This window comes from Pelophylax lessonae (genome assembly GCF_965119305.1).
Source record: "Pelophylax lessonae genome assembly, chromosome: 3".
Lineage (NCBI taxonomy): Eukaryota > Metazoa > Chordata > Amphibia > Anura > Ranidae > Pelophylax > Pelophylax lessonae.
In genome coordinates, this window is record NC_138770.1 from 488,576,957 (window position 1) to 488,603,066 (window position 26,110).

Here is a 26,110-nt window from a genome sequence, read left to right on the forward strand (position 1 = left end):
CTTGTTTCTACTGTCTTATTTATGGCACTGCGTTGGGACGTCCCTACTGATATCAATCAAGAAGTTTGCGTCTGTCAATGGGCGACAGAAAACTGGATTTTTGACATACCGTAAAATCCTTTTTCTCTTAAGCTCATTGACAGACGCAGTACCCACCCCTCTATTTTTGAGTTGGGTTGGTATGATTTCTCTGACAATGCTTTGATACAAAACTGGCATCCTATAGCAGGAAGTGAGAGGGTATCCCCCCTGGGACTGCCCATAAGCGTAGCCAGAACTTTTTTTTTCTGCCTAGTGTCCTACTCCTGTAGGGGGCAGTATAACCCTACTGATATCAATCATGAAGTCTGCGTCTGTCAATGAACTTAAGAGAAAAGGATTTTACGGTAAGTCAAAAATCCATTTTTTATTTTTACATTTCTGCCATAGAGTAATTTTGTATGTACTGTACTGGCTGATCTCGCTATCAGTTGCAAACTACAGTGGGTACGGAAAGTATTCAGACCCCCTTAAATTTTTCACTCTTTGTTATATTGCAGCCATTTGCTAAAATCATTTAAGTTCATTCTTCTTCCTCATGAATGTACACATAGCACCCCATACTGAATGAAAAACACAGAATTGTTGACATTGTTGCAGATTTATTAAAAAAGAAAAACTGAAATATCACATGGTCCTAAGTATTCAGACCCTTTGCTGTGACACTCATATATTTAACTCAGGTGCTTTCCATTTCTTCTGATCATCCTTGAGATGGTTCTACACCTTCATTTGAGTCCAGCTGTGTTTGATTATACTGATTGGACTTGATTAGGAAAGCCACACACCTGTCTATATAAGACCTTCCAGATCACAATGCATGTCAGAGCAAATGAGAATCATGAGGTCAAAGGAACTGCCTGAAGAGCTCAGAGACAGAATTGTGGCAAGGCACAGATCTGGCCAAGGTTACAAAAAGATTTCTGCTGCACTTAAGGTTCCTAAGAGCACAGTGGCCTCCATAATCCTCAAATGGAAGACGTTTGGGACGACCAGAACCCTTCCTAGAGCTGGCCGTCCGGCCAAACTGAGCTATCGGGGGAGAAGAGCCTTGGTGAGAGAGGTAAAGAAGAACCCAAAGATCACTGTGGCTGAGCTCCAGAGATGCAGTCAGGAGATGGGAGAAAGTTGTAGAAAGTCAACCATCACTGCAGCCCTCCACCAGTCGGGGCTTTATGGCAGAGTGGCCCGACGGAAGCCTCTCCTCAGTGTAAGACACATGAAAGCCCGCATGGAGTTTGCTAAAAAACACCTGAAGGACTCCAAGATGGTGAGAAATAAGATTCTCTGGTCTGATGAGACCAAAATAGAACTTTTTGGCCTTAATTCTAAGCGGTATGTGTGGAGAAAACCAGGCACTGCTCATCACCTGTCCAATACAGTCCCAACAGTGAAGCATGGTGGTGGCAGCATCATGCTGTGGGGGTGTTTTTCAGCTGCAGGGACAGGACGACTGGTTGCAATCAAGGGAAAGATGAATGCGGCCAAGTACAGGGATAGCCTGGACAAAAACCTTCTCCAGAGTGCTCTGGACCTCAGACTGGGCCGAAGATTTACCTTCCAACAAGACAATGACCCTAAGCACACAGCTAAAATAACGAAGGAGTGGCTTCACAACAACTCCGTGACTGTTCTTGAATGGCCCAGCCAGAGCCCTGACTTAAACCCAATTGAGCATCTCTGGAGAGACCTAAAAATGGCTGTCCACCAACGTTTACCATCCAACCTGACAGAACTGGAGAGGATCTGCAAGGAGGAATGGCAGAGGATCCCCAAATCCAGGTGTGAAAGACTTGTTGCATCTTTCCCAAAAAGACTCCTGGCTGTATTAGATCAAAAGGGGGCTTCTACTAAATACTGAGCAAAGGGTCTGAATACTTAGGACCATGTGATATTTCAGTTTTTCTTTTTTAATAAATCTGCAACAATGTCAACAATTCTGTGTTTTTCTGTCAGTATGGGGTGCTATGTGTACATTCATGAGGAAGAAGAATGAACTTAAATGATTTTAGCAAATGGCTGCAATATAACAAAGAGTGAAAAATTTAAGGGGGTCTGAATACTTTCCGTACCCACTGTATATTTTAATAGTCTATTATAACAGATGGTTATGGCTGGACTTCAAATTTGACCAAAAGAGGAAATACGTTTTAAGTATGGTCTTCTAAAACTGAAGAAGCATTTTGTCTTGTACTCAAGTTTGTTCTCCCTTGTATTCAGTTTATCCTTTTGCACATAGTAATCGCATTCAACTGGATTTGTTCATTAACCTTTTAAAATGTTTCACAATTTATCTAAGCAGCTTAACAGTTTCTCTTATTCATCCAGAGATCCTGATTAGCTGTTATGGCCAAAACAAGCACTTCTTCCTCCCTCTGACATTTTGTTAACCCCTTCCCTACTGGCGCATTGTAAAATTACGCCGTCAGGAACATTCCTTCCCCCCCCAGGCGGACGTCCCATGACAGCCGCCTGTTATTGCCACTCTCTCGCGCGCCAGGGGGGTCGCACAGCGCGGTGATCAGGGATGAGCTGTGTCCCTCGGGACACAGCCCATCCCCGATCAGGGTAAAGAGCCAATGAAAATGGCTCTTTGCCATGTGACCAGCTATGTCCAATCACAGCCGGTCATATGTGCTGTGCTTGATCTTTTCATTCGTGCAGGCCCATCAAGAGTACCTGTCACCGGCCCATCAAGAGTACCTGTCTCCAGCCCATGCCTCATAGAATATATATTGGGGTGTTTGCTTTCCAAAATGGGGTCATTTTGTGGGCATTTCCATTGTCCTGGTGCTCCAGGGCTTTCAAAAGTATGATGGGTAGTAATGAAATTATATGTGTATTTTATGCTCCTAGAACATCTGAAGGTGCTACTTGGATGTTGGGTCTCTGTATGTGGCAAGGCTGTGTAAAAGTCTCACATGTGGTATCGCCATACTCAGGAGTCGCCGCAGAACTTGTTTTGGGGTGTAAGTTTTGCTATGTCCATGAGAAAAAGAAGTGGATCTGCCAATGTATGTTCTTGATAAAGTGTCTAGCTAATCTCCATTCCTAAATGTATAGCAAAAAAAAGGGGGGTAATGTGGGACTTTAAATGAGTACGGCTAGACACAAGGGTTGAACACTGTTGATGGAATTGTTATGAACAATATTAAATAAATGGATATATAAATACATAAATAAATAAATGATCCATGTATTGCATATAAATACAGAAATAACATGTAAAATTTCTCATTGGTAAATAAACGATTTTAGTGTGAAAGCAATTTCTCCATAGGTATACAATTATATATAATGTAGAAAACAAAACTCTATATAAACCCAGTTAAAGGGAAACCAAATGAGAGCTGACACAGAATCGAGTATCTAATTAAACAATTAAAACTCTAACATAGTATGTCTGATTGTTATGAAAGACATTGATACATACAATGGGTCATATAAATGAATACATGGATGGCATAAACAAGTCATTCATTGAAAAAGATATGATGAAGGGCTAATTACATCATCTGAGGATAAAGAATCAAATTGAATGGTATTGATGATTGTCGGCTCCTTTTATGAAGCCTTGAATGGGATAGTCTGGGTAAATGTCTGCTCTACGCGTTTCGTGGATCTCCGTCCACTCATCAGGAGCGTTTTTTCTATGAGTAAAAAATGGGTTAAATGATTGTAAACATGGGAAAAATAAAAAATGAATCGAAAATAGACACTAACTTGTGGGTGTCATAAATCGAAGAGCAATCCATGTTGAAAGACCCAAGCTGATCCGGGGGAAGCCTGACCCGGGGCTGAGGCATGGTTCAAACCAGCACACAAGGGCAATAGAGATGAAGGGACCAGAAATGGAGTAGTGATGAGTAAACGATTGTAAAAGACTATACGAATATCGTTCAAAAATGATGAGGGCAACAGCACAAAGGGAACCAGTACAATCTGAAAATATATATAAATGAATAAAATGAATATTAAAATGAATATATTGAAAAGGGGGAAAAAAAAAAAACTCTCAAAATAGTCATATTGTATCGGGCATATACGATCAATTAACTGGACCCAAAATGTGTGCCTAAAAATCACCAATCAAAAGGTCAATCGTGCCAAAAGATATGCCTATGATGCATAAAATCATAATATTGGCACAAAGGAAGAGTGTGAACCGGTTGAAAAACATATAAAGACATAGTGATGAGATATAGAGAGAAAACCAATACCAGCAGACCATGTCCCCATAATCAGGGGCTCAGGAAGATTAAACAAGGATTGTACACCTAGGTGATAGGTGCATGCACAAAGTGGGAGGGTAATAATAAATACAGTGCTAGTGTAGAAATAAGGAATAAGATATAAAGTACCTCACCGAGTGTTAGATGTGAATGGGTAACAGTTTCTCTTATTCATCCAGAGATCCTGATTAGCTGTTGTGGCCAAAGCAAGCACTTCTTCCTCCCCACATTTTGTTAACCCCTTCCCTACTGGCGCATTGTAAAATTACGCCGTCAGGAACATTCCCTCCCCCCCAGGCGGACGTCCCATGACAGCCGCCTGTTATTGCCACTCTCTCGCGCGCCAGGGGGGTCGCACAGCGCGGTGATCAGGGATGAGCTGTGTCCCTCGGGACACAGCCCATCCCCGATCAGGGTAAAGAGCCAATGAAAATGGCTCTTTGCCATGTGACCAGCTATGTCCAGTCACAGCAGGTCATATGTGCTGTGCTTGATCTTTTCATTCGTGCAGGCCCATCAAGAGTACCTGTCACCGGCCCATCAAGAGTACCTGTCTCCAGCCCATGCCTCATAGAATATATATTGGGGTGTTTGCTTTTCAAAATGGGGTCATTTTGTGGGCATTTCCATTGTCCTGGTGCTCCAGGGCTTTCAAAAGTATGAAGGGTAGTAATGAAATTATATGTGTATTTTATGCTCCTAGAACATCTGAAGGTGCTACATAGTTACATAGTTACATAGTTAGTAAGGTTGAAAAAAGACATCAGTCCATCCAGTTCAACCTATGATGCGTGTTGGTGTTTGCTTTTAACCGTACATTGTATACCCCTGTATGTTGTGGTCTTTAAGGTGTCCATCTAATAGTTTTTTGAAATTATCGATGCTCCCTGCTGATACGACTGCTTGTGGAAGAGAATTCCACATCCTTACTGCTCTTACAGTGAAGAACCCCTTACGCACTTTAAGGTTAAACCGCCTTTCCTCTAGTTTTAGTGAGTGGCCACGTGTCTTATTGTATCTCCTTTCTCTGAATAGTTTGTTCCTTATGCTCGGGTCACCAGTACAGTATTTGTACATTTGATATCATATCCCCCCTCAATCGTCTTTTCTCCAGAGAGAATAGGTTCAGTGCTTGTAGTCTTTCCTCATAGCTGATGTCCTCCATTCCCCTAATTATTTTTGTTGCCCTTCTCTGGACTTTCTCCAATTCCAGCACATCCTTCCTGAGGACCGGTGCCCAGAACTGGACAGCATACTCCAGATGTGGTCGGACCAGAGTCTTGTAGAGTGGGAGAATAATCTCTTTATTTCTGGAGTGAATCCCCTTTTTTATACATCCCAGTAATCTGTTGGCTTTGCTTGCGGCTTGGCATTGCATGCCACTGCCAAGCTTGTTGTCTACCAGTACCCCCAAGTCCTTTTCCATCCTAGACTCAACCAGAGGTTCCCCCCCTAGAGAGTAGCTTGCTTTCTGGTTTCTGGCCCCCAAGTGCATTACTTTACATTTTTCTACATTAAATCTCATCTGCCATGTAGTTGCCCACCCCGTTATTTTGTTCAGGTCTGCTTGCAAGGTTTCCACATCCTGCATAGAAGATATTGGCATGCCTAGTTTAGTATCATCTGCAAATACTGAGATTGTACTCGATATCCCCTCCTCTAGATCTTTTATGAACAAATTAAACAGGATTGGTCCCAGGACAGAACCCTGGGGGACCCCACTTTCCACACCCGCCCAATCCGAGTACTCCCCATTAATCACCACCCTCTGTACTCTCCCCTGGAGCCAGTTCTTTATCCAGGTACTCACCTTATGGTCCATACCTACCTTCCTTAGTTTGTACAGTAATCGTTTGTGGGGAACGGTGTCAAAGGCCTTTGCAAAGTCCAGATACACCACATCCACAGGCTTACCTTTATCTAGGTGGCTGCTCACTTCATTGTAGAAGGTTAATAGATTGGTTTGGCAAGAACGATTTTTTACTTGGATGTTGGGTCTCTGTATGTGGCAAGGCTGTGTAAAAGTCTCACATGTGGTATCGCCATACTCAGGAGTCGCCGCAGAACTTGTTTTGGGGTGTAAGTTTTGCTATGTCCATGTGTTAGAAAAAAAATTTAAATCCACAACTTTGTGTAAAATAAACTTGTGGAAAAAAAATGACATGTTCAAAAGACTCATAATGCTTCATAGAATATACGTTGTGGTGTTTTCTTTCCAAAATTGGGTAATTTTGTGGGTAATTCAACTGTCCTGGTGCTCCAGGGCCTTCAAAAATGTGCTAGGTCATCAGGAAATTATATGTGTAATTTATGCTCCTAGAACGCTTGACTGAGCTTCCTGCATGTTGGACCTCTCTGTTGCCAGGCAAGTCTCACACATGTGGTATCGCCATACTCAGGAGGAGTACCAGAATGTATTTTGGGGTGTAAATGCAAGTATGCATTTTCTGTGTGTGAGAAATAACTTATGACAATTTTGTGTAAAAAAAATAATAATTTATAAATTTTTTTCCAAGAATTGTGGGAAAAAATACAATGTCAAAACTCACCAAATACCTTGGACTGTCTACTTTCTAAAAAAAAAAAAAAAGGGGGGTCATTTGGGGGGTATTTGTGGGGTATTTGTACTGTCTTTTTCATTTCAGGGCCTCAAGAACTTAAATAGGCCATTTATACATCGGGTGTGATTAGGTGTAATCAATTTTCACTGATTAGCACCATAGCTTGTGGACTCTCTTACTTTCACACAGACTAAGTAATATAATCTAATTTGGGTTATTTTTTACCATAGATATGTAGCAGTGTAAACTTTGGCCCAATGTATGAACAAAAATTACTTATTTGCAAAATTTTACAATAGAAGGTAAAGAGTTTTTTTTTTTTTTTTTCAAAATTTTCGCAGCTTTTTTCACTTATATCGCAAAAAAAAAAAAAAAACAGTGGTGATTAAATACCATCAAAATAAAGCTCTATTTGTTTGAAAACAATGATAAAAATTAATTAGTCATTCAAAGTGTGAGAGCACTGAAAGCTGAAAATTGGTCTGAGCAGGAAGGGGATGAAAGTGCCTGTATTGAAGTGGTTAAATGAGCAAATTGTTTCTTTTTAATTCCACAGGGAAGTCACGTATTATGACTTTTTTTTATTATTTTTCTTTAAGGCAATATATCCTGTATTATGCAAAAATCTGTCATTGGAGAACCCCATTTATGGCTCGAATCACTGCAAGTTTGGCAGAATCTTCAGAAACAGGTTTCAAAAGATGCAATTTTACCAGGACAAAGAGAAATTGAGAAGAGAAAATCGGAGGGCTGTCCGTTTATTTCCAAGACAAAAGTATGCAAGCAGGATACCACTGTGAATGACAACTTTGCACATTATCACCAAGCAGTCGGTGAAGCTCCAACCCAATCTAAAAATATGAGTAGTAAAGAAGTGAATACAGCTAGATCTCAAAAATGTAATCATGAAGATGACAACCCTGTCTCTTTTAGAGTGTCTTGCCGATGTTCTGGAGGAAATGCAAAAAAGACTACTGCACAGGTATTTTTATCTAGAGTATGTGTAGTGGTTTTATATATATTCACTCATTATTCGTGTGTGTGTATGTGTATATATATATATATATATATATATATATATATATATATATATATATATATATATATATATATATATATATATATATAATATACAGTGGAAAGAACAAGTATTCAATACACTGCCTATTTTGCATGTTTTTCTACTTACAAATCATGTAGAGGTCTGTAATTGTTTTCATAGGTACTCTTTAACTTTGAGAGACAGAATCTAAAACAAAAATCCAGAAAATCACATTGTATGATTTTTAAATAATTATTTTATTGCATGACATAAGTATTCAATATATCAGAAAAGCAGAACTTAATATTTGGTACAGAAACCTTTGCTAGTACAGAGATCGTAGGTTTCCTGTAGTTCTTGACCAGGTTTCAAACAATGCAGCAGGGATTTTGGCCTACTCCTCCATACATAGCTTCTCCAGTTACTTCCGGTTTTCGGGGCTGTCGCTGGGCAATACAGACTTGCAGCAGGTTGGTGTAAGGCCTCATTCTGACTGTGCTCTGATCTATGCATTGGACCCACAGGAATGTACATTCTTTGCTGCCATTTGGAGGTCCCTGCATCCAGAAACCTATCATTGATGCCCGGAACATCTGTGCATCCCACGCAGATATTGACTGCCCTTTACATGGGTGTATGGAACTGTACACCCAGGTGGATGAGGCTCTAAATTCCTGCCATTTTCAGTTGCAGTAGGCTTTAGAGAGTTGATCTCCTGCAGACCACTGTGCAGCTGGAGATCTTTCCTGATTAATCAGTATTTCTCTTACGTCCTCCGACAGTCGCCGCCTCTTCATATTCGTCACATATGGGGTATTAGACTTTGCTCCAAAGGAGTAGCTAGGCAACAGAATGTTAACATTAAAGCTTTTAACATATCCCACCCTCAAGGGGTGGTCCCCTCAGTCAATACCCTCCTAATTCCTGCAACCATATCTGTTTCAATGTCTAGCTTGTCAGGAGTGGCTGGCTCTCTCTGTGCTGGGGCTTTGTGCCCCAGACTCTTTCTTCTTTTTTGATTTTTTGTTTGAGTTTTCTCTCTACCTTTACTTAGCTGTTCTTTTTGTCAGCGTTAGTTAGTTCTTCGGATGAAGAGGATCATGCGGGCTGGGTCTCGGGCTGATCCCCCTGGTCGCAGGTCGTGGGTCAGTGGCTTCCCAGCCTGCCATCGAGCGTTCAGCCAGGTAACGCTCCTGGCACAGTGAACGACCCATCCCTGTTCGGTGCAGGGATGATTGGTGAGGTGGCTACCTCACTGGACGCTGTGCGGTTTCTTAACCCCCATTCTGTGCGTCTTGTATGCGACTCTCTCTGCCTCATGTGCAGCGGCTTGTTCGCCTGTGCGGGTCCCCCACGCCATTGTGAGGTAAGTGTATCTATGTGGGGACCTGTCTGTCTGGGGGGTGTCAGTCTGGGACTGTGTAACCTGCCTCTGTTCACACTGTTTGTCTCCCTATCACTCGGCTGCATGCTGTGGGCTACAAGGGGGGGGGGGGAGCTGTGTGACACTGTGTGTGTCAGCCTTGTCAGTGTGAGAAGCTGTGTGCTGTGGGGCATGTTTTGGGCATGTTTGGGCACTATACAGCGATCGCTGCGGCGATCTGACATGTTTTTTTATACATGGATGACATGTGTGCATTACTGTACTGTGGAGCGGCGGTTTCGGCGCCAAACGGCGCCATTTTGCCTACACTCGCTCCGGCCGCATGTTCTACATGCATGGCGGCCATTTTCTTGTAGCCTCCCATAGGCTTTCATAGAGCGCCCTGGCAGCATCACTTCCTCTTCTCCAGGAACACCGATCGAGGCAGCAGCAGCGGCGAGGGTCTCCTCAGGTTATATCCTTCTTATCCATTGCCTGTGTCAGTTTTATTGTCCCTGTGGGGGTCTCATTGTGCTTGTGTGGGGTGCGGTGGGCTGCGCTCGCCGCGCTTGTTAAAGGGGCAGTTAACCCTTTATTATCCGGCATTTGTAATAGGGGCAATGGATTCTCAGGAGGGCAAATTTCCTACCGCCTTGGTGGAAAGCCAGGGGACCGCTGTTTCCCCCCCAGGGGGGGATTTAGCCACTATTGTGGCTGGCCTTGCTGCTCAGGTGCAGATGCTGGTGGCTGCTCAATCTACTAAAAGACCCAGAGTTTCTCTTTCCTCTGATTCTGAGGGTGAAGGTGATGGGGCTGTTATGGCGGGGGCCTCCTTATCGGGGTCCCGCTCCTCCCTGGATCTAGTGGGGTCCGAGGTGGAGGCTGAAGTTGAAGGGGTTGATAATTTTCCCCCTGGCTCGCCTGAAGAGCTTGCAATCATGGATGAATTGATTGCTTCCATTAAACAAACGCTGCGTTTGCAGGATGAAGTGTGTCCCCCCGCTGCCTTGGCGGCTTATGGGACGCAGAGAAAACGCAGGACGCCGCAGGTTTTTCCCTGCAATGATGATTTTCAGCGCGCTGTTAAGGAACAATGGCGCAATCTGCGCAAACCTTTTGCTGTACCAAGTAGGTTCCAAGTAGGTTCAAGCTGCGTTATCCTTTCTCGCCTTCCACTGATGAAAGGTGGTGTGTGCCACCCCCAGTGGATCACGCAATTGCGGTTTTAAACAAATCCACTGCGATTCCTGCAGAGGATTCCCCTGTGTTCCGTGATGCCACGGATAGGAGATTGGAGTCTCTTGCCCGTCATACTTATTCTGTTACGGGTTCTATGCTTAAGGCTCTGTTTGCCTCTCTCATGGCGGCCCAGGCGGTCGCAAGTTGGACGCAGATGCTTAGGCGCGTCCTAGTGGCCGATTCGGCCTCGCCGGCGACCCTGGATATGGTGGATCAAATCCACCAGGGTGTCATGTATCTGTGTGATGCGGACTTGGACCTAGTCCCGTTGGCTGCACGTGTGCACAGCGTGGCGGTGTTGTCTCCCCGCCTGGTTTGGTTGAAATGTTGGTCGGTGGACCAGTCTTCACGTAAGACCTTAGCCAATCTGCCTTATGATGGGTCTCGCCTTTTTGGGGAGTCCTTGGATGTGTTGATTAAGGGGATCACCGGGGGTAAGAGCACTCTCTTGCCCCATTTCCCCAAGGCTAAGGGGGCTTCTGGGAAGAAGCATGCTAATTTTCGGCCCCCTCAGGGGTCCTTTCGTGCCTTTCGGTCGCACTACAAGGGCAAACCGTTCAAAGGTCAAGGCTCTCAGAAGAAGCCCTGGTCTGGAAAACAGAAGTCCGGTCAATCCGGATCCGCAGCCCATAACAGTGCGGCCTGAAGGGGCGCCCTCACCCAGTTTTGGGGTGGGGGGACCCTTGCTCGGTTTTCTTCAGCCCTGGTTGGCCCGCGTGCGGGACAGATGGGTTCAGGAGATCGTTCGATTTGGTTACAAGATCGAGTTTCTCGGCCGGAGAGCAGATTTTTTCCCTCAAATCTTCAACTGTCTCCAGAGCGTTTACGGGACCTGCACCTGGCGGTGCAGGACCTGAGGGCTCAGGGAGTGGTAGTTCCGGTGCCTCATCGGGACAGATTTCGGGGGTTTTATTCCAATCTGTTCACCGTGCCCAGAAAGGAGGGCAAGGTTCGTCCAATTCTGGACTTGAAGGCTCTGAACCGCTCTGTGCGGGTTCGCAAGTTCCGCATGGAATCCCTGCGGTCGGTGGTGGCTGCCCTGGTTCCGGGGGAATTCATGGCCTCCATCGATTTGAAGGATGCGTATCTTCACATCCCCATTTTCGAGGGTCACCAGAGGTACGTTCGATTTGCCATTGCGGAGGATCACTACCAGTTCGTGGCGTTGCCTTTTGGTCTCGCCTCGGCTCCGCGGGTCTTCACCAAGGTGCTTGCACCGGTTCTGGCATTATTGAGGGCCCAGGGCATTTCTGTCCTGGGGTATCTGGACGACATTCTGGTTCGGTCTGCGACCAGCCAGGGTCTGGAGAAGGACCTGTCTGTCACGATGCAAACTCTGCAGGAGTTTGGTTGGACGATAAATTTTCCAAAGTCGACACTGAGTCCGTCGGTTCGTCTTCCCTACCTGGGAATGATTCTGGACTCGGTGCAGGCGAAGGTCTTCCTGCCGGAAGACAAACTCAGAACTCTTCAGGAGGAAGTCAGGTCCCTCAGGGACGTTCCGCACTCGTCTCTGCGGACGTGCATTAGATGTCTGGGATTGATGGTCTCGGCCTTCGAGGCGATTCCCTTCGCCCAGTTTCACACGCAGGGTCTCCAAGCGGAGATCCTGTCCATGTGGGACGGGCGACCTCAATCTCTGGATCTTCAAATCTCGTTGAGTCATCGCACCAGAAGAGACCTTCTGTGGTGGCTCCAGTCCCCGATGGTGTCCGGGGGCAAGTCGTTTCGTCCCATCTCGTGGACGGTAATCACCACGGATGCCAGCCTGTCGGGCTGGGGTGGTGTTCTGGGCGTTCTTTCCGCCCAGGGGACTTGGTCGGAGGGGGAGTCCTCCCTTCCGATCAACATTCTGGAATTGCGTGCGATAAATCTCTGTCTTCATCGCTGGATGGACCGGCTGCAGGGCTGCCCGGTTCGGGTGCAGACGGACAATGCCACGGCGGTGGCCTACATGAACCACCAAGGGGGCACCAGGAGTGCCCGAGCGGCTCGAGAAGTGGCCGACATTCTGTCTTGGGCCGAGACTCATGTCCCGGCGATAACGGCGGTTCACATTCCGGGGGTGGAGAACTGGCAGGCGGACTATCTGAGTCGCCAGACCCTGGATCAGGGGGAATGGTCTCTCCACCCGGCTGTCTTCCAGATGTTGTGCGCGAAGTGGGGTCTTCCAGATGTGGACCTGTTCGCGTCTCGTCTCAACAACAAGGTGAGAAGGTTCGTGGCAAGGACGCGCAACCCTCGGGCAGACGCGTCGGACGCGTTAGTGGCCCCGTGGCATCAGTACAAGCTGATGTACGCGTTTCCACCGATTCAGTTGCTGTCCAGGTTCCTTCGCAGGTTACACTCGGAACGCAGCACGGTGATTCTTGTGGCACCTGACTGGCCTCGCCGGTCCTGGTACGCAGACCTCGTGAATCTGGCGGTCGACGCCCCGTGGCGTCTGCCTCTTCAAGACGATCTTCTGTCTCAAGGACCGATATACCATCCTGCTTTACAGTCGCTGGCTTTGACGGCCTGGCTGTTGAGACCGAGGTCCTGAAGGAGAAGGGTCTCTCCCCAGAGGTCGTTCATACCTTGATCAACGCGAGGAAGTCTTCCTCGGGGAAGGTTTATTACCGTACTTGGAAGGCCTATTTTGCCTGGTGTGAGTCCAGGGGGTTTTCACCCCGCACGTACTCGGTTTCCCGAGTGCTGTCCTTCCTTCAAACGGGTGTCGATCAGCGTTTGGCGCTGGCTACGATAAAGGGTCAGGTGTCTGCGCTGGCCGTTCTGTTTCGACGTCCCGTGGCTTCCAACTCCTTGGTTGGCACTTTTGTTCAGGGAGTGCGGCATCTGGTTCCTCCTAGGAGGGATCCTCTGCCCCCTTGGGACTTGAATCTCGTTCTATCTGTGTTACAACGTGCTCCTTTTGAACAGATCAGGGAGATCTCGTTATCTATGTTGTCCAAAAAGGTCGCCTTTTTGGTTGCGATCACTTCGGCTCGCAGAGTGTCGGAACTGGCGGCTTTGTCCTGCAAGTCTCCGTATCTGGTTGTTCATTTGGATAAGGTGGTCTTGCGACCTAATCCTTCTTTTCTTCCGAAGCGAGTTTCGGAATTCCATCTTAATGAGGATATTGTCTTGCCTTCGCTGTGCGCGAAGCCTAAACATCCAAAGGAGGTGAGATTACATTCTTTGGATGTTGTTCGGGCGGTAAGGGTTTACCTTAAATCGACTGAGTCTTTTCGAAAGACGGACTCCTTGTTTGTTCTTCCAGAGGGTCCTCGGAAGGGCATGGCGGCGTCGGCCCCTACCATCGCCAAATGGATCAGGCAGACCATTGAACAGGCCTATGCTTTGCAGGGGAAGGTTCCCCCTGTGCCTGTGAAGGCGCACTCTACTAGATCTCTGAGTACGTCTTGGGCCTGTCGTCATGGGGCTTCTGTAGCCCCGGTGTGTAAGGCGGCGACCTGGTCGACCGTGCACACTTTCACAAAATTCTACAAAGTAGATGTTCAGGCATCGGCGGATGCTTCCTTTGGCCGCAAGGTTCTTAGTGCGGCAATTCCCTAGGGTCCCTTGTTGGGGACCTCTGGCTGTTGGGATAAGTTTTTTATCCCCTGGTTATTTGTCTTTTCCTGGGTTGTTGCTCCTGTTGAGCACTTGTTTTTCCTGTAGCCCAGCTGGTTTCCTTCCTTTGGTAAGGTTCCTTTCTTTGATGCGGAGACTGCGTTGCCTTTCGGCGCGGATGCGTTTCCCACCCCTCATGTTTGCACTGCTTTGGGACGTCCCCATATGTGACGAATATGAAGAGGCGGCGACTGTCGGAGGACGTAAGAGAAAACGGAATTTTTGTAAAATCTTACCTGTAAAATTCCTTTCTCTGAGTCCTCTGACAGTCGCCGCCCCCGCCCCTCTTTTGGGGTTTGGTTGTATACTCTACTGCTATTCCACTGAAACTGAGATATGGTTGCAGGAAGTAGTAGGGTATTGACTGAGGGGACCACCCCTTGAGGGTGGGATATGTTAAAAGCTTTAATGTTAACATATTCTGTTGCCTAGCTACTCCTTCGGAGCAAAGTCTAATACCCCATATGTGACGAATATGAAGAGGCGGCGACTGTCGGAGGACTCAGAGAAAGGAATTTTACAGGTAAGATTTTACAAAAATTCAGTTTTACTCAGAGTATTAACAGATGGTAATATGATCAAATGAAAGTTTGTGCCCAGCAACAAATGTAGCTGCTGTCTGTTAAGGCAGTAGTAAACCCAGGATTCTTTTTTTTTTTTTTAAATAAAAAAGGGTATTGCGTATATCTGGTGATGTCATCCGCTAGAACTGATGGGAATATCTACTTATTGCCACAAGTATGGTGTATCTACAAGTAAGGCTTACCTTTTAGGTACAAGTTTTTAAAGAGTTGGTTCACCTTTACAAAAATTTTTTTATCTCTATTGTCCGCCGACAGACAAGCCTCATCTCCATGAGCTGAGTGGGTTTATGCTCCTCCTATCAGGAGTAGTCTAGGCAGTAAAATTTTAATGTACACGCCCAGGGGGCTGTCCCTCTAGGCATAAACCCCCACTGCACTATTCAGCACATCAGTTTGTTTCTGCCTAGAGAAGGAGTAGGACCTAGGTTTCCTGCTGGGACTCCGGTCTCACTTTTTTTTATTCTTTTCAGAATATTTCCTTTTATCTTTCTTTACTCACTTGCTAGGTAGCTAGTGTTAAGGGAAGAATTTCCTGGCATTCTACAAGCAACGATGCAGGCTGGGGCTTCGTACTGGATAATCTAGATCCTTATGCCCCCCCCCAGTCTGGGCTACGAGCGTGAGCAGGTTATAGTTCTAGGTGCCCCCTGGTCTAGAGGGGGAGGAGCCTGCAAGCGGATGCCTCACCGGGACGTATCAACCTGGAACTCCCTGAGTTGCAGCGTGCCCATCGGCTGGCAGCACCCCCACTTCAGGTGAGAGGCAGTCTGCCCGGCTCGGAGCCCACCCGGTCCATGGTATGGTGAGTAAATTTGCCTCTGCTGGTCATGGGAGAATGTGGGCCCTCCTCTGGGGATAATGGAATTTGTGCCTCCAGGGAGATCCCCTTGGCCTGCCCAGTACCCGGTCTGTGTGTCCTTCCCTCTCCCTGTCCTTGGGGGTGTGCTCTGGAGCTATGGGGGGTGACATGGTACCTTGGGCTTGCTGGTGGCCTTCATGTGTTGGTCCCTAGCCGCATGGTGCACTATGGGTGCCGCCATCTTAGATGTGGGCAATGAGATTTTTTCCACATAGACTTGTATAGGGCAGCCATTTTCCCTGCAGCTCCTTATTGCTTTCTATGGCTGTCCATCTTTGTGTAGCCCTGGGGCTATACTCGGCAGTGTTTCTCTAGCAGGCGACATCACTTCCTGTGTGGTCATATTCCTGCTTCTGTGCAGAGGTTACTTCCTGCCTTTCTCCATGCTGTTATAGATTCAGGAGGAAATGTGTCTGAGATGATAACGTATTGGGAGTCTCTGCGGGCATATCCTTGCACTTTCTGCTATTAGTTTGACTTAAAGGGGTTCCCTGCAGACCGATGTGATCAGTGGTAGATACCGTGATCGGCACTCTTAAAGCGACAGTACTCCTTTTTTTTGCGATTTGCACTATGGAGTTCCAAACAGAAGAATCACCCTCTGTGTGACTCCCGGACAGTCTGAATCGCAGTCACTGGCCGCAATTTCAGCTGCCCTGGAAAACCTTGCTACTAAAGTTAATTTAGTCATGTAAAAGGTTGATAGCCGAAAACGGCCGCTGCCTTCTCCTTCTATGGAGGTGTCCTATGATTCAGAGGCTGATGAGGTCGCCCCAGATGCCCCCCCCCCCCTACCTGAGGGGTCGCTGTCCTTGGAGTCAGAAGGTGAAGAGGACCTGTCTTCAGCTGCAGTGCAGGAACGCGTATTAGTGGAAGCCCTGATTATTTCAGTGTGGGAAACTTTAAAATTGGCTGATGAGCCCACACCGGCAGGGACGCGGTTGGCTTTTGGCTCCCAAAAGTCTCAGAATTCTGGCAGGGTTTTCCTTTGTCCAGACACCTTTCACAATATTGTGAATGACCAGTGGCGGCGCGTTAAGCATGTGTTAGTGGTGCCTAAATGCTTTAAACATTGGTATCCTTTTGCTGAAAAGGTCTTGAACCGTTGGACGGTGCCACCTAGGGTGGTCCATCCAGTTTCCAGATTAACCACTTCCCGCCCGCCCTATAGGCAAATGATGGCGGGAATGTGGTTGCATTATCCTGACCGGACGTCATATGACGGCGGCAGGATAATGCGCTCTGTCAGTCTGACTCCCCGCATCTCCGATCTCGGTAAAGAGCCTACTGATGTAGGCTCTTTACCATGTGACCAGCCGTGTCCAATGCCACTAGAACCACCAGGGATGCCCACCCATGGCCCCAGGGATGCCCACCCATGACCCTAGGGATGCCCACTATGGCCACCAGGGATGGCAATCAGGGCTCAGGGAGCCCCCCAGTGCCCTCCCTATCAGTGCTGCCTCACAGTGCCCATCATTGCCATCCATCAGTGCCGCCCACCAGTGCCCATTATTGCCCACCAGTGCCGCCTATCAGTGCCTATTATTGCCCATCGGTGCCGCCTATCAGTGCCCATCAATGCCGCCAATCAGTGCCCGGTAGTGCCACCTATCAGTGCCCACCAATGCTGCATATCAGTGCCGCCTATCAGTGCCACCCCATCAGTGCCTGTCAGTGCAGCATCATCAGTGCAGTAAAAAAACTTTTTTTCTTTTTCAAACTTTTGGGTCTTTTTTTTATTTGTTTAGCAAAAAAGAAAAAACCTTGCGGTGATCAAATACCACCAAAAGAAAGCAGTACAGTGTTGCATGACCGCGCAATTGTCATTCAAAATGCAACATCGCTAAAAGCTGAAAATTGGCCTGGGCAGGAAGGGGGTGAAAGTGCCCTGTATTGAAGTGGTTAAACAAATCTACCCTGGTGCCTGTGGAGGATTCCCCAGTTATTACAGATCCAGTGGACAGGCGGGTGGAATCCCTTTACTGCCATCTTCATGTACTGGCGAGTTTCATTTTAAAAACCGGTTTTTGGGTCTGTGTTGGGTTCACAGATGGTGACGGAATGGATTAGGAGCTTGCGGGAGTCTTTGGACCCCGAGACTGTTCCTCAGGAACAGCTGGAACTGGTGATCCAGGCTCTGGTGTTCTGTGTGATGCATCTTTGGATGCGGCTCCCCTGGTGGCTAGGGTCTCCGCCGTGGGCATTGTTTTAAGACGCGTGATCTGGTTGAAGAACTGGTCGGCTGACCAATCTTCTAAAAAGGCCTTAGCTGATCTCCCCTTTCTGGGAGACAGGTTGTTTGGCGACTCATTGGATGAGTTGATCAAGGGAATGACTGGCAGAAAGATTACTCTTCTTCCTCAAGCTCCCAAGGGTAAGACAACCCGTCCTAAGCGGGGTCCCTCCTTTTCTGCTCACAAATGTTTTTTTTGTGCCTCTGGGGCAGAACAAAAAGGTAAGCCATTCAGAACTTCTGGAGGTGCTAAAGAGCCCTGGGTCAAGACCAAGGCCGGTCGGTCCGGTGCGGCAGAGAAGTCCTCTTCAGCATGAAGGGGCGCCCTCACACGGCTCGGGTGAGGTGACGTCTGCGCCTACTTTCAGGAACCCTGGACTTCATTCAGGTCGCTTGGGTTCGCAAACTGGTTTGTTCCGGGTACAAGATTAAATTCTTGTCCCGGCCAGGGGACAGGTTCTTTCACTCAAATCTTCACCTTTCCCTGGAGCATTTGAAGGATCTGCGGGAGGCTGTGCGAGATCTCCTGGCTCAAGGAGTGATTCTGCCGGTCCCCCAACAAACACTCTCCAGGTTTCTATTCAAACATGTTCACTGTGCCCAGAAAGAAGGGAAAAGTGCATCCAATCCTGGACCTTAAAGCTCTCAACCGCTTTGTGCGGGTGCAGAAGTTTCGAATGGAGTCCATTCGGTCGGTGGTGGCATCTTTGAATCTGGGATTTTCTGGCTTCCGTCCATCTCAAAAATGCGTATCACCATGTCCCCATATTCGAGGGACATCACATTCCTCCATTTTGCGGTGGCAGAGGAGCTTTCTCAGTTTGTGGCATTACCCTTTGGTGTCTCCTCGGCTCCCAGAGTCTTTACCAAGGTCCTAGCCCCCTGTCCTGGCCTTGTTGCATTGACGAAGTATCTCTATTATGGGGTATCTGGATGCTCTCCTGTTGCGAGAAGTTTCCCATTCAGATCTGCTGGACAACGTCTCCATCACCATTTGGACCCTTCAGGAATTTGGGTGGACGATCAATGTCGCCAAATCTGCCCTGACTCCGTCTGTGCGGGTCACCTATCTGGGGCTGATCCTCGACTCTGCTCTGGCGAGGGTCTTCCTTCCCTTGGACAAGCTTCAGAAGTTGCAAGGGTGGTCAGGTTTCTGATGGAGGCCGATCAGTCCTCCTTGTGGTCTTGCATGAGGGCCCTGGGTCTGATGGTCTGGACCTTCGAAGCGATCCCGTTTGCTCAGCCTCACACGAGACAGCTGCAGAAAGCAATTCTGTCAAAATGGAACAGAAATCCTCGGTCTTTGGACCAGATTAGGTTGAGCCGTCTCACAAAGTCGGCTCTCTCGTGGTGGCTCCAATCACCTGTACTATGCCAAGGCAAGTCCTTCCTGATGGTGCTTTGGACAGTAGTCACCACGGACGCCAGCCTGTCAGGCTGGGGTGGAGTGCATGGGAAGCTCTGTGCCCAGGGGACTTGGGCGACGGAAGAGTCTTCTTGTCAATAAATATTCTGGAGCTGAGAGCGTTCAAGCTCTGCCTGCTTCACTGGACGAGGCGGCTACACGGCTCTCCTGTTCGGGTCCAGACGGACAATGCCACAGCTGTGGCTTACATCAATTATCAAGGGGGCACCAGGAGTGCCCTGGCGGCCAAGGAGGTGGCTGAGATTCTGGTTTGGGCGGAACACAATGCTCCGGCTCTTTCCGCGGTCCACATCCCAGGTGTGGCGAATTGGCAAGCGGATTACGTCAGGTGATGAATCGGGGGGAGTGATCCCTGCATCCGGAGGCGTTTCGTCTCCTGTGTGCCCGGTGGGGGACTCCGGAGTAGAGATATGCCGGTTTTCGGTAATTCGATATATCACGGTATTGCATACCCACGGTATTGTTATTGTGGCATTTTTAAAATACAGAGTTTCTCTGCTCCTGGGTCTGACTTTAGAATGGATACATTTCAGTGAGCTGGATGACTCACTCACTCAGCAGTTCACTCAGTCAATAGAAAACAGCTCTGGTAATATGATCCTAGAGTGAGAGACTTAGCTCCTCCCTGTAACCAATCAGACGACTCCTACTCAGCACACACCCACATGCTTCCTTCCCGGGCTCAGAGAGACACAGTGCCTTCTACAAGCGTCTGCAAGTACTTTTACCATATACTGTCACTAGATAGATGGAGAGATACAGTGGGTACGGAAAGTATTCAGACCCCCTTAAATTTTTCACTCTTTGTTATATTGCAGCCATTTGCTAAAATCATTTAGGTTCATTCTTCTTCCTCATGAATGTACACATAGCACCCCATACTGACAGAAAAACACAGAATTGTTGACATTGTTGCAGATTTATTAAAAAAGAAAAACTGAAATATCACATGGTCCTAAGTATTCAGACCCTTTGCTCAGTATTTAGTAGAAGCCCCCTTTTGATCTAATACAGCCAGGAGTCTTTTTGGGAAAGATGCAACAAGTCTTTCACACCTGGATTTGGGGATCCTCTGCCATTCCTCCTTGCAGATCCTCTCCAGTTCTGTCAGGTTGGATGGTAAACGTTGGTGGACAGCCATTTTTAGGTCTCTCCAGAGATGCTCAATTGGGTTTAAGTCAGGGCTCTGGCTGGGCCATTCAAGAACAGTCACGGAGTTGTTGTGAAGCCACTCCTTCGTTATTTTAGCTGTGTGCTTAGGGTCATTGTCTTGTTGGAAGGTAAACCTTTGGCCCAGTCTGAGGTCCAGAGCACTCTGGAGAAGGTTTTTGTCCAGGATATCCCTGTACTTGGCCGCATTCATCTTTCCCTCGATTGCAACCAGTCGTCCTGTCCCTGCAGCTGAAAAACACCCCCACAGCATGATGCTGCCACCACCATGCTTCACTGTTGGGACTGTATTGGACAGGCGATGAGCAGTGCCTGGTTTTCTCCACACATACCGCTTAGAATTAAGGCCAAAAAGTTCTATTTTGGTCTCATCAGACCAGAGAATCTTATTTCTCACCATCTTGGAGTCCTTCAGGTGTTTTTTAGCAAACTCCATGCGGGCTTTCATGTGTCTTACACTGAGGAGAGGCTTCCGTCGGGCCACTCTGCCATAAAGCCCCGACTGGTGGAGGGCTGCAGTGATGGTTGACTTTCTACAACTTTCTCCCATCTCCTGACTGCATCTCTGGAGCTCAGCTACAGTGATCTTTGGGTTCTTCTTTACCTCTCTCACCAAGGCTCTTCTCCCCCGATAGCTCAGTTTGGCCGGACGGCCAGCTCTAGGAAGGGTTCTGGTCGTCCCAAACTTCTTCCATTTGAGGATTATGGAGGCCACTGTGCTCTTAGGAACCTTAAGTGCAGCAGAAATCTTTTTGTAACCTTGGCCAGATATGTGCCTTGCCACAATTCTGTCTCTGAGCTCTTCAGGCAGTTCCTTTGACCTCATGATTCTCATTTGCTCTGACATGCATTGTGATCTGGAAGGTCTTATATAGACAGGTGTGTGGCTTTCCTAATCAAGTCCAATCAGTATAATCAAACACAGCTGGACTCAAATGAAGGTGTAGAACCATCTCAAGGATGATCAGAAGAAATGGAAAGCACCTGAGTTAAATATATGAGTGTCACAGCAAAGGGTCTGAATACTTAGGACCATGTGATATTTCAGTTTTTCTTTTTTAATAAATCTGCAACAATGTCAACAATTCTGTGTTTTTGTGTCAGTATGGGGTGGTATGTGTACATTCATGAGGAAGAAGAATGAACTTAAATGATTTTAGCAAATGGCTGCAATATAACAAAGAGTGAAAAATTTAAGGGGGTCTGAATACTTTCCGTACCCACTGTAGATATACAGATAGATGGAGAGATAGATATACAGATAGATATACAGATAGATGGAGAGATAGATATACAGATAGATATACAGATAGATATACAGATAGATATACAGATAGATATACAGATAGATATACAGATAGATATACAGATAGATAGCTATACAGATAGATAGCTATACAGATAGATAGCTATACAGATAGATAGCTATACAGATAGATAGATATACAGATAGATAGATATACAGATAGATAGATATACAGATAGATAGATATACAGATAGATAGATATACAGATAGATAGATATACAGATAGATAGATATACAGATAGATAGATATACAGATAGATAGATATACAGATAGATAGATATACAGATAGATAGATATACAGATAGATGGAGAGATAGATAGAGATATAGATAGAGATAGATAGATAGAAATACATACACGGGCATAGCAGCATATATATATTTATAGATGCACAGGCATAGCAGCCCACATTACATTATTATGTAGCCATCAAGCAGTGTCTGGCCTACCTGGTGATGACTGGTCCTGGCGCTCTAATCCGATGGCCTGGTCATTAAGGGGGCAAATCCTTGCGGCCCAGAAGTGGTTGAACCTGCAGGAGGAGCAGTGTTTTTATTTGTAAATTACTTTACTATTGCTTTAGGTCTGGTTCACATGTATGCGGGTTAGCGGTTCACATGTATGTGGGTTGGCGGCCCACATTTGCACAGGGATAGGGATAGCAGCCCATTGATTTGAATGGGGTTGGGCTGCTATGCCTGCGTTTTCAGCTGAAAAAAGCCGCATGCAGAATTTTAAAAAATGCACTGGCCGTGAACCCCATCCTGCTTTTGCACCATGCGACTTACTTGCAGTTCCTGCACACGCAAACTGTGTTTTTAAATGCTGGGCCCATGTATTTAAAAACGCAGAAAGCTTGCCAGAGCAGGAACTGCAGGTAAGTCGCATGGTGCAGAAGTAGGATGGATTTCAAGGCCACTGCATTTTTTTTAAATGCTGCATGCACCTTTTTTCTGCGTAAAATGAGGGCATAGCAGCCCATTCAAATCAATGGGCTGCTATGCCTGTGCAAATGTGGGCTGCCAACCCGCATACATGTGAACCAGGCCTAAAGCATGTGAAAAGTAATTTACAAATAAAAACACCGGTCCTCCTGCAGGTTTAACCACTTCTGGGCTGCAAGGAGTTAGCCCCTAATGACCAGGCCATCGGATTAGAGCGCCAGGACCAGTCATCACCAGGCAGGCCAGACACTGCTTGATGGCTTATTTTAGGCCTGGTTCACAGAGTTTGTACTGGCTGACTATATAATTATGTGCAAAAGTGAACCAAAGTCCCTAAATTCAGCAATGAAATTGAAGTGAGGTAGAAATTTAATTTTAATAATTGAATACCGTGATAATACCGTATACCGTGGCAAAACCCTAATCAATTAATCGCAGCATGGAAATCTGATATCGTCACATGCCTACTCCGGAGATGGATCTGTTTGCGTCTCGCCTCAACAGGAAAGTTCAGAGGTTTGTGGCCCGGTCTCGGGATCCTCGGGCTGATGCCATAGATGCTCTGGTGGCTCCTTGAAATCATTATTGCGTGATCTCTGCCTTCCTTTCGCTAGTTCTCCTGCCGTGGTTTCTTCGCAGGGTGGTGATGGAAGGCATTCCGGTTGTTCTGGTGGCACCAGACTGGCCTCGGCGGTCTTGGTACACAGAACTGGTAAAAATAGTTGTGGATCCTCCATGGCGTCTTCCTCTGTGGGAAGATATACTATCTCAAGGACCGATCTTCCATCCTGCTTTACGGTCGCTGGCTTTAACGGCTTGGCTATTGAAAGCAAGGTGTTGAGGGATAGAGGTCTCTTTGCTTTGGTGATTCCTACCTTTTTGAAGGCCAGGAAATCGACCTCAAGGAAGATCTATCATCGTACGTGGAAATCGTACGTTTCATGGTGTGAATCGCTGCACCCTCTTTTTTTCGATAGCTAGGGTTCTGGCCCTTTTTGCAGAAAGGGGGTGAGCAGTGTTTGGCGTTATGGACTATCAAGAGCCAGGTGTCGGTGATGTCCCTCGACAGACGCCGCACCCGCCCCTCTGTTTGGGGTTGGTTCTTTTGTCTTCACTGCTTTTAAACTAAACTGATGTACTGAATAGTGCAGTGGGGGTTTATGCCTAGAGGGACAGCCCCCTGGGCGTGTGTATCCAAATTTTACTGCCTAGACTACTCATGATAGGATGAGCATAAACCCACTCAGCTCATGGAGATAAAGCTGCTGTAAGACCTTACAAAAATCTTTTTTTTTTTTTAACAAGTAGTGTTTTATTGCGTAAAAGAAAAGGGAAAACCAAATACAACAACTGCAGCTGGTAAACCTACTCTAGATTTAAATCAAAGTAAGAGCTTTCAAGTACAGTATGTTGGGTCAGAACGACCAGAGCCAGTTTATTACACATAAGAATCAGTGGAAGAGGCATTATTCAGGCACTGTAATATCAGTGATCAACAGTGATATAGCACATAGACATTTAAAGAAAACAACATAGTCTTGGCATCTCAGTGAGGACAGGGGAGGGTGGGGGGGGGGGGGATATATTTGGGAGCGGGACTAGGAAGGGAGATGGATGGGGGGGGGGGGGGTAGGAGGAAGGGAAGGGGGAAAGATCAGCTCACATATAGGAGTAATAACCCTCAATGGAGGTAAGCAAACAACCAGTTGGATCTCAAATCGGGTACCCCAGGAGTCTATCCAGGCCGTCCAAATTTCCTGGGGCAATTTCACTTTTTATAGGCAAGTCTGTGTAGAGGTAGCACGGCATTAATGGCTGTGCACCAGGAAGTCACGGTGGGGGGTAAGGACTTCCATTTAAGGTAGTTTTCCCTTCGGGCACAGAAATTGGAGAAGAACAGAAATAACTTGATATAACAAACCAGTTCTGCACTGACCAGCACCCCAAACAACCACACCTTGGGATCCAGACCAAGGGACCGGTCACAAGTATGATTTATGACCTCCACCATAGAGGCCCAATACTCCTGAATTTCAGGGAATGTCCATACCATACAAAAGAAAGTGCCTGTGATCGACTGACACCTGTAACATAGGGGACTGACTGCAGGGTATTGGTCAAACAAACAGGAGTAAAGTAGGCTCTGTGCAGGAACTTAACTTGAGCAAACTGTTCCTGGCTGACACCATAGTAGTAGAATAGTGGCTCACACAATCTTCCCAGTCTTCTTCAGTGAGGTCCAGTGTATCTGTCCGCAATTTTTGACACAACCTATCCAATTTCGCCAGCTCCTTAGGGGTCAGGAGCCTGCTCTAGAGGGTCAGATTCAAGAGAAATAGGGGTAGAGAACTGTGAAAGCACTGCATGCTGAAGCTGCAAGTATCTGAACAGCATTTTATTGGGCAAATAAAATTCAGCCTGAAGTTCCGAAAAGCTTTTTAAAGTACTGTTTGCGATGATGTGTTTTAGACCCACCCTCGAGAGGCCCATATATGAGGGTTAGGTATCATTCACAAATGGGGTAGCGTGGGGTTGGTCCAAAGAGGTATGTGGAGGGCTTATATTTTGCCCGTGCCTGGTGCCAGACTACAATGATGGTTCTCATTTAGGCCAGTTAGTGCAGGATGAGCCCAGGGGCCCCGTAAGCCCAAATTGCGCAGGGTGGCATAGGAGCCTACCACAGCTGCCTCAAGGGTGACTGCTGGGTTATTTTTTGGCTGACAGAACCACCATTGCACAGTAACCAACACCGCAGCCCAATAGTACAATCGAAAATCCAGGAGGGAAAGCCCCCCTTCATTAAGCGGAAGTCTTAGTGTGGAGTGGGCTAGACAAGGTGTCCTCCCAGCCCAGATAAATGCACCCACGATAGCATCCAATCTATTAAAAAAAGGATTTGGAGATAATTACAGGGGTGTTGTGAAAAAAAATACAGGAACTTGGGTAAGAAGATCATTTTAACCACTTTAAGACCGGAAAGATTTGCCCCCTTGCTGACCAGGCCCTATTTTGCGATTCGGCACTGCACTCCTTTAACGGACAACTGCCCAGTCGTGTGACGCTGTACCCAAATAAAATTGATGTCCTTTTTTTCCCACAAATAGAGCTTTCTTTTGGTGGTATTTGATCACCTGTGCGATTTTTTTTTTTTTTTTTTTTTTTTCTGCGCTATAAACAAAAAAAAACAATTTTGAGAAAAAAAATATTTTTCACGTTCTCAAAAAGAAAATTTAAAAATCAAATTTTTTTTCACATTTTAGGCCAATTTGTTTTCTGCTACATATTTTTGGTAAACAAAATCGCAGTAAGCGTATTTAGATTGGTTTGCGCAAACACCAAACACGTGTACTAACTATGGGAAAGATTTGTCATTTTTATTTTTTTTTTATTTTTTTTTTTACTAGTAATGGCAGCAATCTGCGATTTATTTGCAGGACTGCGACATTGCAGTGGACAGGTCGGACCCCTGACTGACATATTTGACACTTTTGGAGG

The 26,110-nt window shown here is 46.6% G+C and overlaps 1 protein-coding gene across 1 annotated transcript in view; it reads left to right on the forward strand.

Annotated features, from left to right (window-relative positions):
• The window catches only part of THUMPD2 (THUMP domain 2 tRNA and snRNA guanosine methyltransferase), a gene marked incomplete at its 3' end in the record, with an annotated part of 821,919 nt that overhangs the window by 117,630 nt on the left and 678,179 nt on the right, over positions 1-26,110 (forward strand). The window contains exon 3 of the mRNA XM_082250943.1: positions 7,432-7,814. Coding sequence (XP_082107069.1) covers positions 7,432-7,814 — 383 coding nt within the window. The remainder of the gene's footprint in view (positions 1-7,431; positions 7,815-26,110) is intronic.